Source organism: Triturus cristatus, chromosome 6 (genome assembly GCF_964204655.1).
Source record: "Triturus cristatus chromosome 6, aTriCri1.1, whole genome shotgun sequence".
Classification (NCBI taxonomy): Eukaryota; Metazoa; Chordata; class Amphibia; order Caudata; family Salamandridae; genus Triturus; species Triturus cristatus.
In genome coordinates this window covers 1,667,580,179-1,667,596,636 of record NC_140589.1, presented here as the reverse complement: position 1 = coordinate 1,667,596,636, position 16,458 = coordinate 1,667,580,179, and the positions used below count along the sequence as shown (strand labels likewise).

The 16,458-nt window shown below is 46.7% G+C and overlaps 1 protein-coding gene across 3 annotated transcripts in view; it reads right to left on the bottom strand.

Annotated features, from left to right (window-relative positions):
* The window catches only part of TRERF1 (transcriptional regulating factor 1), a 753,074-nt gene that overhangs the window by 399,847 nt on the left and 336,769 nt on the right, over window positions 1-16,458 (bottom strand). For all 3 annotated transcript variants that reach the window (XM_085612831.1, XM_085612833.1, XM_085612832.1), the window contains one exon: window positions 13,222-14,861. In XM_085612831.1, coding sequence (XP_085468957.1) covers window positions 13,222-14,652 — 1,431 coding nt within the window. In that variant the 5' untranslated portion in view covers window positions 14,653-14,861. The remainder of the gene's footprint in view (window positions 1-13,221; window positions 14,862-16,458) is intronic.

The following is a 16,458-nucleotide window of genomic DNA, read 5'->3' as shown; positions in this document are numbered from 1 at the left end:
GATTGCGAGAGGAGGTCTGCCCTGAGAGGGAAGATGGAGCGGAGGGTGCGATGAGAAGTGAAGAAGGTCAGTGTACCACACCCTTCTTGGCCATTCCGTGGTGATTAATATGACTTGGTCCCAGTCTTGGCGAATCTTCCTCAGAACCCGAGGAATCAAGGGTTGGGGAGGAAACGCGTAAAGAAGCTAAAAGCTTTAATCTAGTTGAAATGCGTCCCCCAACGCACCCCGTATCAGATACTGGAGACTGCAGAACGATGGGCAGTGCGCGTTCTCGTGAGTGGTAAACAGGTCCAGCCGAGGAAACCCCCACATCCTGAAAATGTGGTGGACCACCTCCGGATGAAGACGCCACTCATGATCGGCCGAGAATTGCTGACTGAGACTGTCCACACGCACATTCAGTACCCCAGCCAGATGATTTGCAATTACGCAAATCTGGTGGTCCTGACCAAAGCCACAGAGCCTCTCTGCAGAGACGATACGACCCTACTCCTCCCTGCTTATTGATGTACCACATAGCGGTAGTGTTGTCCGTCAGGACCTGAACTGACTGACTGTGAAGGGAGGGAAGAAAGGCCTTGAGAGCCAAACGTATCGCCTGCAAATCCAGGAGATTGATGTGAAGCAATCTTTCCTCTGGAGATCAAATGCCCTTGACCTCCAGACCCCCCAGAAGAGCTCCCACTGTGGCCACCAGAGAAGGAGGTTGAAAAGGCGTCCCTTGAGACAGGTTGCCTGGAATACTCCATCACGACAGCTCTGTTGCAGTCTCTCTGGAGATTCTGACCACCTCCCTAAGATCTCCGTTGTGTTGAAACCACTTGCTGCGAAGGCATAACCCGAGTGCCCTCATGTGCCAGCGTGCATTGTTAACCAACAGTATGGAAGCGAACAGACTGAGCAGACATAGCACCTTCAGGACTGGAACAGCCACTCCATTTTGAAATAGTGTAATCATAGCCTGTATGTCCAGAATCCTCTTAGGAGGCGGGAAGGCACAACTCACAGTAGTGTCCAGTACTGCCCCTATGAACAGGTTGCGCTGAGAGGGCACCAGGTGAGATTTGGGTACATTTATCAAAAAACCCAAGTCGAACAACAATCTTGTTCTCACTTGCAAATGATGCAGTACCATTTCTGGCGGCCTCGCTTTGAGCAGCCAGTCAACCAGATAGGGAAAAAAAGGAATCCCCGACCTCCTGAAATGTGCCGCTACCACCACCATCACCTTTGTGAAGACCCGTGGTGCGGATGTAAGACAGAATGGAAGGACCGCAAACTGGTAGTGTTGAGAGCCCACCGTAAAACGGAGATACTTTCAATGCGACTTCGGGATAGGAATGTGAAAATACGCATCCTGTAAATTGATCTACACCATCCATCATTTATGCTGCAGCGCCAGTAGAACATGAGCTAGGGTCAACATCTTGAATTTCTCCTGTTTGAGGTAAAAATTCAAGATCCTGAGGTCTAGGATCGGTCTAAATCAACCGTTCTTTTTGGGGATCAGAAAATACCAGGAGTAGCATCCCTGACCCCTTTCCTGCTCCGGAACCACCTCTATTGCACCTTTCTGTCCAAAGATAGAACCTCCTGCAGCAGGAGCAACAGATGGTCCTCCGAACACTAAATATGACAAGGGGGGAAAGGAGGGGGAAACTCCTGGAAAGGAAGGGTGTACCCATTTTCTACAAGATTCAAAAACCAAAGATCTGATGTAACAGATTTCCAATTTTGTGGAAAATGGGACACCCGACCTCGGACGATACCAACATGCTCCAATATGGGGATGTAGAGCTGCTTCCCTGCGGAGCCTTTGGGGGGGGCATGTGAGGAGGAGGAGAACTGTTGGCGAGCAGACCCTCACAGACGACCTCTTCCCTTCCCTCTGTATGATCTAAATAGTGGGTTCTGTTGTTGCTGCTGCTGCTGCTGTTGCAGTCGGCCCGGAAATGGAGCGGCCTTCCCAAAGCCCCAAATTCTCTGGCATCTACCACCCCTAGGCTGGGATTGCCAGCCTAAGGATCTAGCGGTAGCTCTGTTGTCCTTAAATCGTTGCAGAGCTGAGCCGTATCGAGCCCAGACTGGATCACCTGACGGGTTGCAGCCTGAGTGTCTGACAAACCTCTGCTTAGTGACCCTGGACATTTTCTGGCAGCTTAGGTATCACCTTCTTGGCTGAGTCCATCAATGCATGGATGTAACACCCCAACAGGCACATGGCATTAGCTGACTTCAAAGCCATGCTGGCCGATGAAAACACCTTTTTAGCACTATTCCAGCTTCTTGGAATCTCTATCCCCTGGAGTTGAGGGAAAGGAACCTGCTGATTGCTTAGAGGAACATGACGCTTGAACCACCAAGCGTTCAAGCGGCAGGTGAGACGATAAAAATGCTGGATCCCCAGGCGGAACCTTATAACGCCTTGCCACCATTCTGGATACAGCAGAGGCAGACATTGGCTTCTGCCAAACCTCCAAAATTGGTTCTGTCAAGGCTTCATTGAAGAGAAGCAAAGGTTCCGCCACTTATGAAGGGGAGTGCAGAACCTCAGTTAGAATGTTAGACCTGACCTCCGCAGTGGGCAACTGTAAATCCAGGTCAGCCGCCTTCCTTATGACTGAATGGTATGAGTCCATCTCCTGAGAAGGAAGAGCTTTGGGAAAAGAGAGCTTCCACTCTGGTGATGTGTCCAGCCCACTGGCTTCTTGAAGCCCTTCAAAGTCATCCATAGGATCCAGTATCTCTCCTTCCTCAGCTTGCTCCTGCTGCTCCTGGAAATCCTCCTCTTCCAGAAGCCTCCCTCCTTAATTGTATCTTCGGCGCCAGACACGGTGCCGGTGACCTCGGAGCGGACGTCGATGGAGGCCCTTCAGGAGCAGCTGGCGGTGCCGCGAGAAGTAGAGACGGCGCCGGAGAATAGTCCATCATTCCCTCCTGGGATAGGATGGGCGTTGAGTACCTCGGTGTCAGGAAAGGCCAAGACGGAGTCCAGGGACACCAACTTCGGCGACTTGTCCTTCGAAGAGCAACGGTTGGACCCATGACGACGCTTCTTCTTGGGCTTTTTGGACGACCTCGAGGTGTGTGGAGTCGGCGACTTTGCCCTCGACTGGGTCCTCTTCCAAACTCTCGTATCCTTTCTTGCCCAGGTCATAAACAACTTCGCTTCCCTCTCTTTGAGGGCCTTCGGATCCATCCGACGATATGAAGAGCATCCCTCGACGTCGTGGTCAGACGACAGGCCCCAAAAGCAATCTTCGTGCGGGTCCGTGACAGACATATGGCCCCCATATTCCCTACAGGGCTTAAAACCAGGCTTCTTTTGCGTAGCCATCACCCAAAAACAGTTTACAGACAACTGTAACAATGTATACTACAAAGAAATGGAGTGTCCTAGAAAAACCGTTACACATCGACGGCGCAGAAAAAAGGGAACTGACATCAGCACGCCGACGAGGTCTTTTTATTGCTCCGATGACGTAACACGGAGCCACGCGCAGAGCCATTCCATTGTGATGTCCTCATCAACGTGGGAGAGGTATGAAAAGTTTCTGTGAAATGCGCAAGGGATAATTCAAAAGGTGAGGCATACAAAAGGCAGATGTAACCATCAGAAAAAATCTTAGGAGTGGCTAGATGGCCACAGGGATAGGGGTGGATGTGTTGTCCAATTTTCAGGTTTAAAAGATGGTTGATAATTTAGGCAGCTTACACCCATAAAAATAAAGGTTACTGACAATGGTACATCACTAGCGAATGCCTTGAGGCATCCAGATGAAAGTAAGAGAACAACTAGCTATACAAATGGGGAGGAACTTCTGTGAATGACTATAAAAAGGGGTTCTGGAAAAGTCCTGTGAGCAAATGAGACATGGGATACTGAAAAAGGCAGGAGTCAGTAGAGGATAGCAATTCTCTACTTCCAGATATGTTATAATTTGTAGGCACTAGGTTACCATTTATAGGTACATACTGTCACTGGACCATTTGTAAACTAAATTATACATACAAATAAAAAAAGAGAACCTAAGGCATATTTTAATATGATGTTAGAAACTTACTCCTGGCAGTTTTAACTGATCACCGCAAAGTAGTACTATATCCTATTAAACAACAAGAGAACATCACTTCATTTTTTTCCAGCTCTACAATTCTAATTAGAGTTATTATATTTTATGGTTAAGGAGATACAATCGCATCTTTTTTTTTTTACTACAAACTCGCTGGGAAAATTCTGTCAGGACCGGAGGTGAGGATTAAGTTGCCTTTCTTCACTTTATTTCTATGCAGCAGCCGTAACTTCATAACATTTATAACCAAAAGAACAATCTATTTTTTCTATGAACGTCAAGAAAAAATGTTATCCAACAATTTCATCCAATCACAGAGTAGGCTGTTATATAGTCCTTCCACCCTTGTCATTTCCCCTCTTTTTTACTGATCCACAGCCCCTCAGATGAGTAACCCAGGTTTCTCTCCTTTTGGGTTCTGGGTTGTGATGCCAATTTATTCTGTTTGTTTACTTCAACTGTTTTTATTCCCTAAACAGCATGAGTACACTGCAGGAGTGCTTACTACTCCTTTGCGGTCTTAAGCGGTGATAATCGACTCAGTGGGGACACATGATGCGAGCCAGTCCTCCGGCAGGCAGAGGACATTGCAGGCGGTCATTACCATTGCACCACTCTATTTGCCTCCACAATCTGTGTGCTCAACCACATATTCTCCTAATATGGAGCGGCGTGCCCTATTCCTGAGTATAAACTCCGCTCCTCCTGAGTCGGCCACCCCCTGGAGGGGTGTGTAATTGCCTGGCACACGCCTTGTAGAGGCTGGCTGGCAACTGGATAACAAGCACCTCAGAAGGCTGAGGACACAGACAAAGGCAGTTCACCTGTGTCATTACTAAGGGTGTTGTTGGTGTCCCAGGTCTCTTTAGCCTCAAGCAAAATGACCCAAGGGCCTCCAAAAACTTACTGGTGCCATATTTGCTGCAAAAAAATGAATCTGATAATTCACTCCTCTAGGAGGAGGCAATGCAATATTTTCCTTTTGATGAAGCCTTTTGTGATGCGGTGGATGCATCTATTCATAAGGCTGTCTCCTATGCTTTGGCTACCTACGAGAAGTCCCTACAACAGCTGGTGAGAAACTGTCGAGGGAAGACATTGCTAGACCTTTGGTCCCGCAACCTCGGGGACAGCCAAGGGCAATGCCCAGGAAGGTGAAGGCAAAAATTAAACACAATCAAGGCGTAGACGCAGGCAGCCCTGACACTTTTTGCTTCTCCGAACTTGATTCCAAGAAGGCTCAGATGAGGACACAGGTAATAACAGACCATGGGGCCCCTCCCCAGACAACTCCTCCACCTTTACCCTACCCCCGCTCTGGTTCCCTGACAGCAGATACACTGGATCCAGAGGATTACCTCCATCCCTGCTCATCAGAATGGTCCCTGACAGAAAAGGCATTCATGACTGGATTCCTAAGGAAACCTCTGGCCATGGAGGTTTACACCCGCCTCTGGGCGGAATGCCCCTGCCCCTCATCGAAAGGGAAAGTGTGTCTCGCGCCCAAAATGGACAACAAATTGGCCACATTCCTGACATATATTCGTGACCCGCTCCTTGTGGCCATGTCAGGATAAGCTCCTGAAATTTACAGGACCCCTGACAAAAATCCTAGAAATGGCTGAGGAAGTAAAAGAGTCCAGGTGCCTAGTATTCCCTGAGGTTCTATCGGGCTTGGCCAAATGGGCCATCATCCTCTCAGCAACGCGAACTGTGAGCTGCACACTTCTTATCAAAGTAGACCCCAAATTTGGAGATCTAGCCACTTTGGAAGAAGGAACATTAGCTCAAGGGGGCCTGTTAAGGGACCCATTCAGAGAATAAATTGGGAAGTTAGTGGCTACCTTCACTTCCCTCGACAAGACGTTGGCCTTTATCAAAAGAATCTTTGCCCCAAAGGTTTTGACTGGGGCCAGCCATGGCAGGGGGCGCTGTGCATGTCCATTTGCCTCCCGACCAATATACAGATGTCAAGGCTTCAGACGAGGGCAGGACTCAGCCAAATTTGGAGGATTCTTCTCCCATGACAAGAGGGGGGGGGGGGGGGGGGGGGATGAAACTTCAGAGGGAAAACACAAGGAGCCTCTAACAGTAATTGTTACCCCTTTTTCCCAGTTAAGGGTAAGGGGCAGACATGCGCTCTTCATGCACAAGTTGTGCCTGCTCACGTCCGTTGCATGGGTGTTGCAAATGGTGCGAGGCTTCCAGATCAGTTCTACCACTCTCTCTGCCGCCAGAACAGGCACCCTCTTCCCATCACATTTTCGGACCACAAGTCCTCCCTCATAGAACTCATAGACCTAGAGGTGACGGTGCTCTTGGGAAAAGGAGCTGTATCACCTTCATGCCTACACCCCTTGGGGTCTCCTCAGCAACTTATTTCTGGTGGAAAAGCAGGATGAGGGTCAGTGCCCTGTCATCAACCTCAAAAAGTTCAACGATTGGTTGGTGTTCTGCAACTTAAAGATAGAGGGGATTCACCTCCTGAGCGACCTACTGCATTCACAGTACTGGCTGGTGAGGCTGGACCTCAAGGATGCATATCTCTCGATTCCCATTTACAGGCCTCACCACATATTTCTACAATTTAAAAGGAGACACCAGGTGTTTGAATTCCACTCCCTACCTTTCGGTCTGTCATCGGCACCCTGCTGCTTTACCAAGGGGCTGAAGCCGGCAATGGAATATCTCAAAGCCAAAGTGTTAGACCTGGCACCTTGGCGTGAGTTTCCCTTCCACTTTTTGATGGTGTGCCTCGACTGTTTTGCTGGTGTTGTCCGCTCAGGGCACTGCGCCACGGCTAATCCGTGCCGCAGTGCAAGTGCTCCCTAAGTAAAGTGTACCTGTAATTGATGTCCATGATTGGTTTATTGGATTCACTGTCAGTCCCCAGTAAAGTGCACCAGGGGTGCCAGGGCTCGTGAATGCCAATGCTGCTGGTGGGCTTGCAGCGCTGGTTGCGCCACCCACGGAAGCGGCCTTGTAAAGTGTGTCTAGGGTCTGCCACCGCAGACCCTGTGCGCGGTCCGGGACCGTCGCGCTGACTGCGCAAGTGCCCCCACTTGCCAGTCCCTAAACCTTCCCTTACCGACATATTAGCCACCCCTCTGGTAGGCCCACGGGCAGGGTGCATTGTGGGCATAAGGTAGGACATGCCCTGATGTGTGTGGCATGTCTTAGTAGTGAATTACAGCCCTTGTCGTTTTTCACTATTGAAGGCTACCTGCTCTCCATAGGCCAGAATGGGCTGCTGGGATCACGCCAACGCTGTGACCCCAGTGGACTCAGAGAGCATGGTAGAGTGTCAAGTTTGGTATGCCTGAACTCAGAATAATAAAATACTTCTTGTAGTCAAGTTTATTTTAATATCCTGGGTTTGTAAATACTACTTTTAGAAAGTTAGTATTTACTGACCTGACCATCTCAGTCCGCCTCTGCTGTGTGTGTGTGTGTTCTGCCTAGCAACAGTAAGGAGCAGGGTGGGGGGATCCCCAGAGACAGGTTGGCTGCCAGGTGGTGGGTAGAGAGATTACACCTGGATGGGTGGGAGGAGTACACCTTGACTCTTGAATAGACCTGTGCTCTGCCACCACAAAGCCGGCGCCACCCCCTGTGGGGCGGCTGATGTCTCTGCCCTGCTGCTGAAAGGAAAGAGCAGAGTCACCATAACAAAGTGCTCCAGAACTGGACTGAGCCAGGCCTAGGCCCCCTGGCGCTAAAGAACAAAAGAATCATGGTATAAAAGTAGGAGCCTGGCTCCTAAGAAATCAGAATCCTGTTTACCACAAAGAACCTCTGCCCGACTAGAAGGAGAAGAAGACGCTGGAGGAGCTGGCCTGCTGCTTGCCTTGCTGAGAAAGGAGAGGAAGAGACTTACTGAAAAGACTTTGCTACTTTGTGCTTGAACATTCTCCAAGGGCTTGATCCGAGCTTGCCCCCTGAACTGAACCCCAGGACCAGTGGGTTCTCTGTGCTTCTTGCTCATCCTCCAATTCGAGCCGTGTGGGCATCCCGCTGGAAAAGAGACTGCGCCCCTCATCGCCCCTCCTAGGGCCGTGACACTCAGAAGCTCGCCTGCCTCAAACCCGTGAGAGCCCCGCTCCGTCCCGAGCCGCTCTCTGTCCCCGGGCCAGGTCGTCTGCATCCCTGTCACCGCCTGCTACTGGAGCGCGCTGAACGCGCTATCACCCCTCCTGCCGGAAGCCGTCCGACGACTGTGATCTACGCCGGGTCATCCAGCTGCACTGACCGTGCCCTGCGACCCCGCTTCGCTATCCCCGGACATCTCTGGCCGCGCCGCCCCCGCTGTGGAGACCCTCTTGCACCGCCGTGCTAAAGGGTCGCTGGCCGCGCCTGCCTACGTGCCTACACCTGCTGATTGAGGACCCAAGAACACTTCCCAAGCCGAGAGTCGCACCGACCTGTGCTGACTCTCCACATCACGAAAGAAGTTCCAGCATCGGGCTCGGGGCCCGCAACGCCTTATTTCCCCGTTCGCAGGAGTCGATCTCTGTGAGTACTGGAACCACAAGTAACATTTGCAAGAGACTACAAGGTCTCCATTTGAAGCTACGAACAAAGAACATTTGCCTGCTTTATAACCTGGTGGCCTAGCGAAAACGTTATTGGTCTTGTGATAAGTCTGTTGAGATATATATACCTTATTTTTGCATAAAGAAGCGTATTTTTATATATATCCAAGTCTGGTGTCTGTTTCTGGGGGGATTGATGTATTTACTGTGTGTACGATTGTAAGTGCTTAACCAACAACGCCTGAGGAATCGCCTTGGCTGCTCACGCCACGCACCTAGAGGGTGAGCAAGGGTCATTCGCGAGGGGTTATCCTGCGCCCTGACGTGGAGGAGAGGGTTCCTGCTTGACACAAGGGCAACCTTGCGCCAACCAGAGATCCCCGAATCTAACACAAAGTAATTCATCTCATTGTCTATTTAGACTACATCCTCCTGATGGACCAATGTCCATGCAGACTAACAGAACATCTACCGTCTGCGGTCTATCTCTTGAAATATCTGGATTTTGTGATCATCTCACACCCACCCAGACATTCACATTCCTAGGGTTCATTTTGGACCCCAAGGAGGCCATCCTGAGCCTGCCATCAAGGAAAAATGCGGAGAACAGAAAAAAATTAAAGAAAACTCTTTTGAACCAGACGACAACCCCACACCAGATAGTGAGGGTAGTCGGCCTCCTTTCCTCTACCATACAGGCTCTAGTTCCATGATCGCTCCACTACAGGGCGCTAGAGTCTATAAACGTACCACCTGCTGAGAGGTCTAATATATTCAGAATCAATTCCTCTTTCGCATGAAGCCAGAGAAGAGATGAACTGTAGGCTCACACACATGGACCCATGGAACGAGAGAGCCATTTTCAGATCCAGTCCAGATTTACTTATCAAATACGATGCCAGTAGAACTGGATGGGGCGCTCCGCTGTGGGGGCCTTCCAGAGGTGAAGGTTGGTCATCTCATGAACAGAGACTCCACATAAACTGTCTGCAACTTCAGGCCTGCTTATTCGCGGTTTGGTGTTGGACCAAAGACCCAATGCGGCATCATACTAAAAATTGACAATGTTTCAGCAGTTTGCTAGGTTAGCCGCCTGGGGGAACGAGGTCCAAAGACCTCTCGGATTTGGTCATGGGTTTTGGGGACTTTTGTCTGAACAACTAGATATCATGATAGTGGAATATCTTCTCGGAACTTCCAAAGAGGAAGTAAACGGTAAACCTGGTTATTCCAAACCCTGTCCCATAGATGGGGCCCTTTCTCACAGAACCTGTCTGCCTCCAGGCTTGACTATCAATTCAACAGTTTCTTCAGTTGGAGGCTGGACCCATTGGTGGCAGACTGGAGCATAGACTCAGAATATGCGTTTCTCCCATTCTGAATGATAACCCGCATATCGGCACAAGTGAGGTGACAACAAGCAGACCTGGTGACATCTTTGTGGAAATCTCAAGTTTGGTATTCAGTTCTGATGGAACGTTCTTGGGATTCTCCAATCCGCCTACCTCTGTTTTGGAATCTCCTACACAATCCATCAGGAAATAAGCACAAGCTGGTGCTACGACTCATCGTATGGTGGATTACAGGAAAATATAACAAGTCTCAGGATTTGCGGAACAAGCTTAACAGCTCCTCTCTAAAGCCTGTGCAAACTCCACAGGCAGATTATACAAATCTTCCTGGACAAGATGGCGGTGTTGGTGTTAAAAGGAATGTGGATCCCAGGGTGTCCGACACTGTAAAGGTTCTAAATTTGCTCTCAGAATTGGTGTTACAAGTGATGGCTTACAGGTCAGTAAATTTGTTCATATCTGCTATCTCAACAGGCCTCAACCCGGTCCGATGGGAGAACATCCTTTCGTAAGAAAGATAATGAGCAGTTTTCTGTTAGTACCTCTTTTGAACGGCAATATTCGTTCCTCTGGGATGTGAATAGGCTCTTTACTTGTTCATTTGATAAAAAAATAACAGGTACTTTTCAAGGAATGAGTTTTCAGGTAATCTGGATATGTTGCTTTGCTTAATCTCCTCTAGATGGGTCTCGAAAGGTCTGTGCCCTGTACATTCCACATCATCTGATGGGCAAAAACAGATTCTCTAATGTTATTTTATCCTTCTTTTGATGGTAACGATAAACTGTGAGTAATAAGATGCATCAAAGCATATGAGGACATGATGGAGGTACTTCACCCTCCTGGGGAGAGACAGCTGCTTATTTCCATCACAGTGGTCTCATTCCCCACCACCACTACCAGTGGGTAAAATGGGTGATGCAAGAGGCAGGCATTGATACCAGCACTTTTGGGGCCCTCTCTATAAGTTGTGCAGGCATCTAAAGCCTATTTACTAGGTGCTGGGCTAGAAGATATAATAAATGCTACAGATTGGTCCTTTGCCTCTATTTTTAGACAGTTTTACTTTGAACCTGACAGAGATATGACCTCAGTAGTGGTAAGTAAGCGTTAATCTAACGTAATTCCCACTTCTGGTCCTGAGATAGAATGAAAAACGTCCTAGCTATCGTAACAGAAAGTTTCAATTACACTATGGAATGGACACAGAGGCTCGGATTTTCCCACGCATGGATCATGAAGATGGCCTTACCCTCCCGGGGTTTTGGAGACAGTACACAGGTATCAATTAGCCGCTGTACACAGAAGGTACAGGTTATTGTATTAAGGTACTAGTTGACCATTATTGATATACTGCTGATGATTGTGAATGTGGTGCTCTTTAATACTTGGATTTGTGTCAATGAATGATCTTGTAAGACTAGTTCTTTATGTAAATGATGTACTCTGTTTACAGAAGTGAATTGTCCAAACAGGAGTGACAGACAAGGATAAGTTGCTGAACGTCACAAGAAGAAAGAGGGAGAAAGGCAAGGGAGAAGGACCATATAACACAACCTACTATGTGACTGTGTGACGAGATGGACTTGTTGGATACAATTTTTCCCTGATGTTCATGGGAAAGATAGTTTAGTTTTTTCTATTGCTTATAAAAGTTATGAATTATGGCTGCTGTATAACGATAAAGCGAAGAAAGTTAGTTAATGGCTGCAACCCTATAGCCTCTGCGACACCCCTCACAGGGGTTCAATCACATTGCACGGCACCCATGCGGCGAGGCGATCACTGCGCGCTCCAGTAGGGCATACCCAGAGGCTGGTCCCGGACACATACCTGCAGCCCCACTCAGGGTAGAGGCGAGTGGCCTGAGGGCCCACGAGACTGAGAGACCGAAAGGGCTGTGACTGGGCGCTCCTGATATGTAAGCCTCTATGATAATGGCGATACCGCCTGTGCCTGCGTGTATTATTGTTTATAAATGCCAATAAAAATGTTTTACAAAAAAAAAAACGATAAAGCGAAGAAAGACAGTGTAATCCTCGCATCAATGTCCTTAATATAATTGAAACTTTCCATTACGATAACTAGGAGGTTTTTCATTATCCTTCAAACCTTCAACAGAAGTGAGCTAATTTCACATGTATTTAATAAATCCCACAAAACAGTCTATAAAAAAATAAGGCAACTGGATTAGCAATACAAAAAAACAAATAAAACTTACAGCTCCTTTTGCCGAAGGTTACACAACTGTAAAAAAATCAAATACCCAGGTACTACCTTGAGCTTCCCTTCATTTAAGAAAGGCAGATAAAGCGTCTTGTAAGCAGGCGCCTGGACAATCTGCTTGCCTCATTAGCCTACTCAAGAGCAATTGAACTTTGGCTTCCACACTACTGCGGTTATAAGGCTGAACTGAATAAAGGTACAAACTCTCCTGGCTTTATTCCAAGATATGAAATATTTACGGAGGCAACCTGAGTTTTGCAAAATTGTTACCTCTAATCCCACTGGTAATCCGCTGGTCAACCCTGTTGTCAGATGGCGGGCCTCTTAGTGTGGAAGACTATCAAAGCATAGCACAGCATTGCAAGCGACTAATATCCCCATGGTTTGAAATAAGAACAGCTCAGCAGTTGATACTCAGAATAACATCAATTTACAATGTATTAATGTTGACTTATTTGTGATCTCGGAGGCTGAATATGACCACAGGATACCTTAAAAGTTGGTTTCGAAACGGCACACACCCAAGCTATAACACACAATGAATTAGACTTACAAGGATTGTACAGAATACTGGGTTTACTCAAGACAGAAAAAGTTGACATCTGAAGGCTAATGGCATTTTTTCTATCTTAAGATATTCAGTGTGCATCAAAGCAGGGCATTCCCCATTAATTGTAATGGTTTATTTGCAAGCATTTGATTTTTTTATCTTATTATTAACATCTTCAGTTTAAAAGTGTGTCACTAAACATTCTCATAATGAATTTCACAAGGAACAAGCAGCAGGTCGCATTTCACAGTGATCTTATTTTACTGTAGTCCACTGCTCTCTTGCTATTGTAAAATAACAATAATGCAGGATATTTGAGCAACTTTAACACCTTGTTGTATCCAAAATCATTTGTGACGCAAACCCCTTGTGCATCTATAATCATCGGTCTCCACCGTTTTTTACATCACATGTCACTCAACTGGTAGAGTAAATTCATCACTTCATTCTTTTGATTATAAGGCTTATTTACCCATAAACTGTACCTGAGGCCATGTGGTGTTTGGAGACTGCTGCTGCGTCCCTCTGCTACTGAGGATGGGAGTAACAGGGCGTGAAGGAAGAGGCTGATTTACCAAGTTAGTGCAATGCTGCCCCATTTGCTGCTCCGTTAGGTCTGACGTAGAGAGGTTTGTGTGCGGACCCATGAGAAGGTGAGATCCAGTTTCTTGACAGTGCTGTTTTTTTTCAGTGACATTTTGTTGAGGTTGCTGATGCTGCCTTGAACTCTCTTGGTAATAATGCTTCAACTGTTGCTGTGGATTTTGGTAAAGATACTGAGGTGCTGCTCCCAACTGTATAAGTTGTATAGGGTTCACTTGATCATTAGAGTCACTTGGGAGTCTCTGGTGAGTCTCTTGTGCAATATTTGGGTTCAGATCCCTATGATATGATGATGGTTGCAGATGCATATGCTGCTGTTGCTCCTGTTGCTGCTTCTGCTGCAGCTGGACCACTTGATGGATTTGCTGCATAACTGTCTGTGTTTGGTAATACTGTGATATTTGTACAGGGCACTGTCTTTGTTGTTGTTGATGTAGGACTTGCTGCTGCATCTCTTGCAGAGAGTGATACTGTTGCTCCTGTGAGCGTGGCTGAAAATAATATTGAGGCTGTTGCACCTGCTGAGGTAACATATGCTGCCCCTGCATATGTTGTACCTGGTGATGTCCCTGCTGAAGTGTAGAATGAGGCTGCACTTGAGACAACTGTTGTGGATAATTGTAATACAAGTCCTGCTGCTGGTTGTGAGATCCCATGAGATGATTTTGTGGAGCATTCGCAAAACTCTGATGAATATGCTGTGGTACTTGTTGGTATCTCTGCACATTTAGATGAGTTGATGGCTGCTCAGTGACAGGTTTCTGTGACAGCAATTGTCTAAGAGCACTGTCACTGGCAATGTCCAGGAGGGATGACTGACTATGATGGCCTTGACTTACGCTGTTTGCTTGGATTCGTAAATTCTGGGTAGAAAATACTTGTGTGAAAGAGTCTAATTTGTGAAGGACTCCACTGCTCATTTTTTGCGAACTAGTTTCATTAGCTTGAGAAGGATATGAACAGTGAAAGCCATCAGATTGGCTCTGCCCAGGAGAACTCCATAACATATTTTGACTGCTTTGGTCCGTTAGGTTGTTCCGCAACTGAACATCACCAACACCTGATTGCAGCCAGGTTGTTTGTGTAGATGAGTCTCCCAGCCCTAGGCTTTTTGAACTTGCACTCAATGTTGAGCTATCCCTTGAATCCTGAGGAAAATGAGGAGACACGGGAGAAGATTGGGATGAGCTTGCACTTGGAGTCCCGTAGCTGTGATTCAAATTTCTGCTTACATCGGGCTGCTGCTGTTGGTAGTAGAGCGTATCATAATCGCTATTTGTGTGATTGCTCCTATATATTTGTTGGTCCTCCATAACTGCTTCCTTTTCTTTGGCGTACTCTTACAACAGAAATTCCTGAGGAACAGCGTGTGTGTATTAGATACGGAACATGTCCATTTGCAGGAATATTACTTCTTTCTGCAGGCTGGTACTTTTCGCTTGAATCTGGCGTCTCACATCTTCAAAACAGGAGTGGGAACCTTGGTGCAAAAATTAAGCCTTCTCAAGTATACTCCATCCACCTGCCAACACAAAATATAAATAGATGTAATCATTGCATTCTATATCGTCCTACATATTTTTATCCACACACCGTCTATTTAACTGATTCACAAGTTTCATTATGTTATGAGTAATTCTCAAACACATATTTATAGGAAGAAGTTGCTTAAAGGCGGCAAGTCCCCGTAAAACCAATAGCACATAAAGAGACCCCACCTAAGACATTATTTGCCAATCATAAAGGGGCATTTTTAATTATTGGATGAGTTGTCAATTGAGGAGAGGTGTCCTGGAACTGTTGTCTGCTCCAGCTCCAGAAAGTAGAGACAAGCTCATATCCAGTTAAAAAAGGGGACAACAATAAAATCTAAACCTAAAGAGTTTCCTTCCTTTTACCTAATTCATTTATTAGAGACCTTTGTATTTATTTGCACTATTATTCTGTAACTTCTTGAGCACAAGTATAGCACAAGAGGGTGGCTTTGTTTGCGATGGTGGGCTTCAACATCTGTTCAATTCAGTAGTGAGAATTTCTAATTTTCCAGTCATTACCCCAGAGTCCTCCCAAATTCACTACTAAAAAATATACCTACGTGTGTGAAGATCTCCGCAACTGGTACAAAGACCCCCACATACAAAAAATACAGCGGTCTCTGCATGTAGGCTTGGGAACAGCATTTTGTGGTATAATAGTAGTGGTACTGTGGTATTACTAAACATACAAGAAAGTCCAGTTTGAGGGAGGAAGCTAGGAACCTTACTCCAATGGAGAAATGCTTACGAGACCAAGGGGAATGTGAGTTTAGTATATAATTGCTCGGGAGTTGGCACAGAATAGCCTGGGAATGCAAGTTAGGCGCAGAATTAGACAAGACAGGATATAATCATTAGAAACACAAATCATGCCAGACACGCTAAGGGCAGAGAATCCATGTTTAAAAAAGTATACATATGGCATTTCAAGATGGCACAACTGCATTTGAAGGACTTAGCAAGAAGAGACAAGTGATGGAGAGTCTGCGGATTAGTACCAACATATCTTGCATATTATGGTCTTTCCGCCAAATGGAAGATTTCTGGAGAAAGAAGAGCAATTGTGACCCTTTTAGAATGCCCATAATAGGGAATCTACCTATTATACATAAAAAGGCAGGCCCACAGCAAACGTAAACTTTGCATCAAAGCAGGGAAAACTACTGATGTGGGGGGAAGGCAACAGTGCCAACCTTGGAGTCCTGATGGCTGCGGATATGATCCTGCTGGGTATGGCAAAAATGGCAACTAGCACCCAAGGCAAGGAGAAGATCTGGGGCTGCCTAATAAGTTATGTGGCCAGAGAATTCATTGATCTCAGATGCCCTAAGTGATTACTGGCCCTACGGATTGTTGATGGAATCCAGGAACGTGATGTAACTATGCTCCGGTAATTTGGGAATCCAGAAGAGAAGGGGCACTAGAGAAGAAATTGCAGTTTGCGGATGAGTTTTGACGTCGGTGAGAAAGTAGGCAGGTGGAAGGAATTGGGTGGGTTTTTCTGTTTCTTGTTATAACTGACAGTAATGTTTGTCGTATTGCTGTGTAACATGTTCAAAATTAATACAAGCTGAATAAACTCTT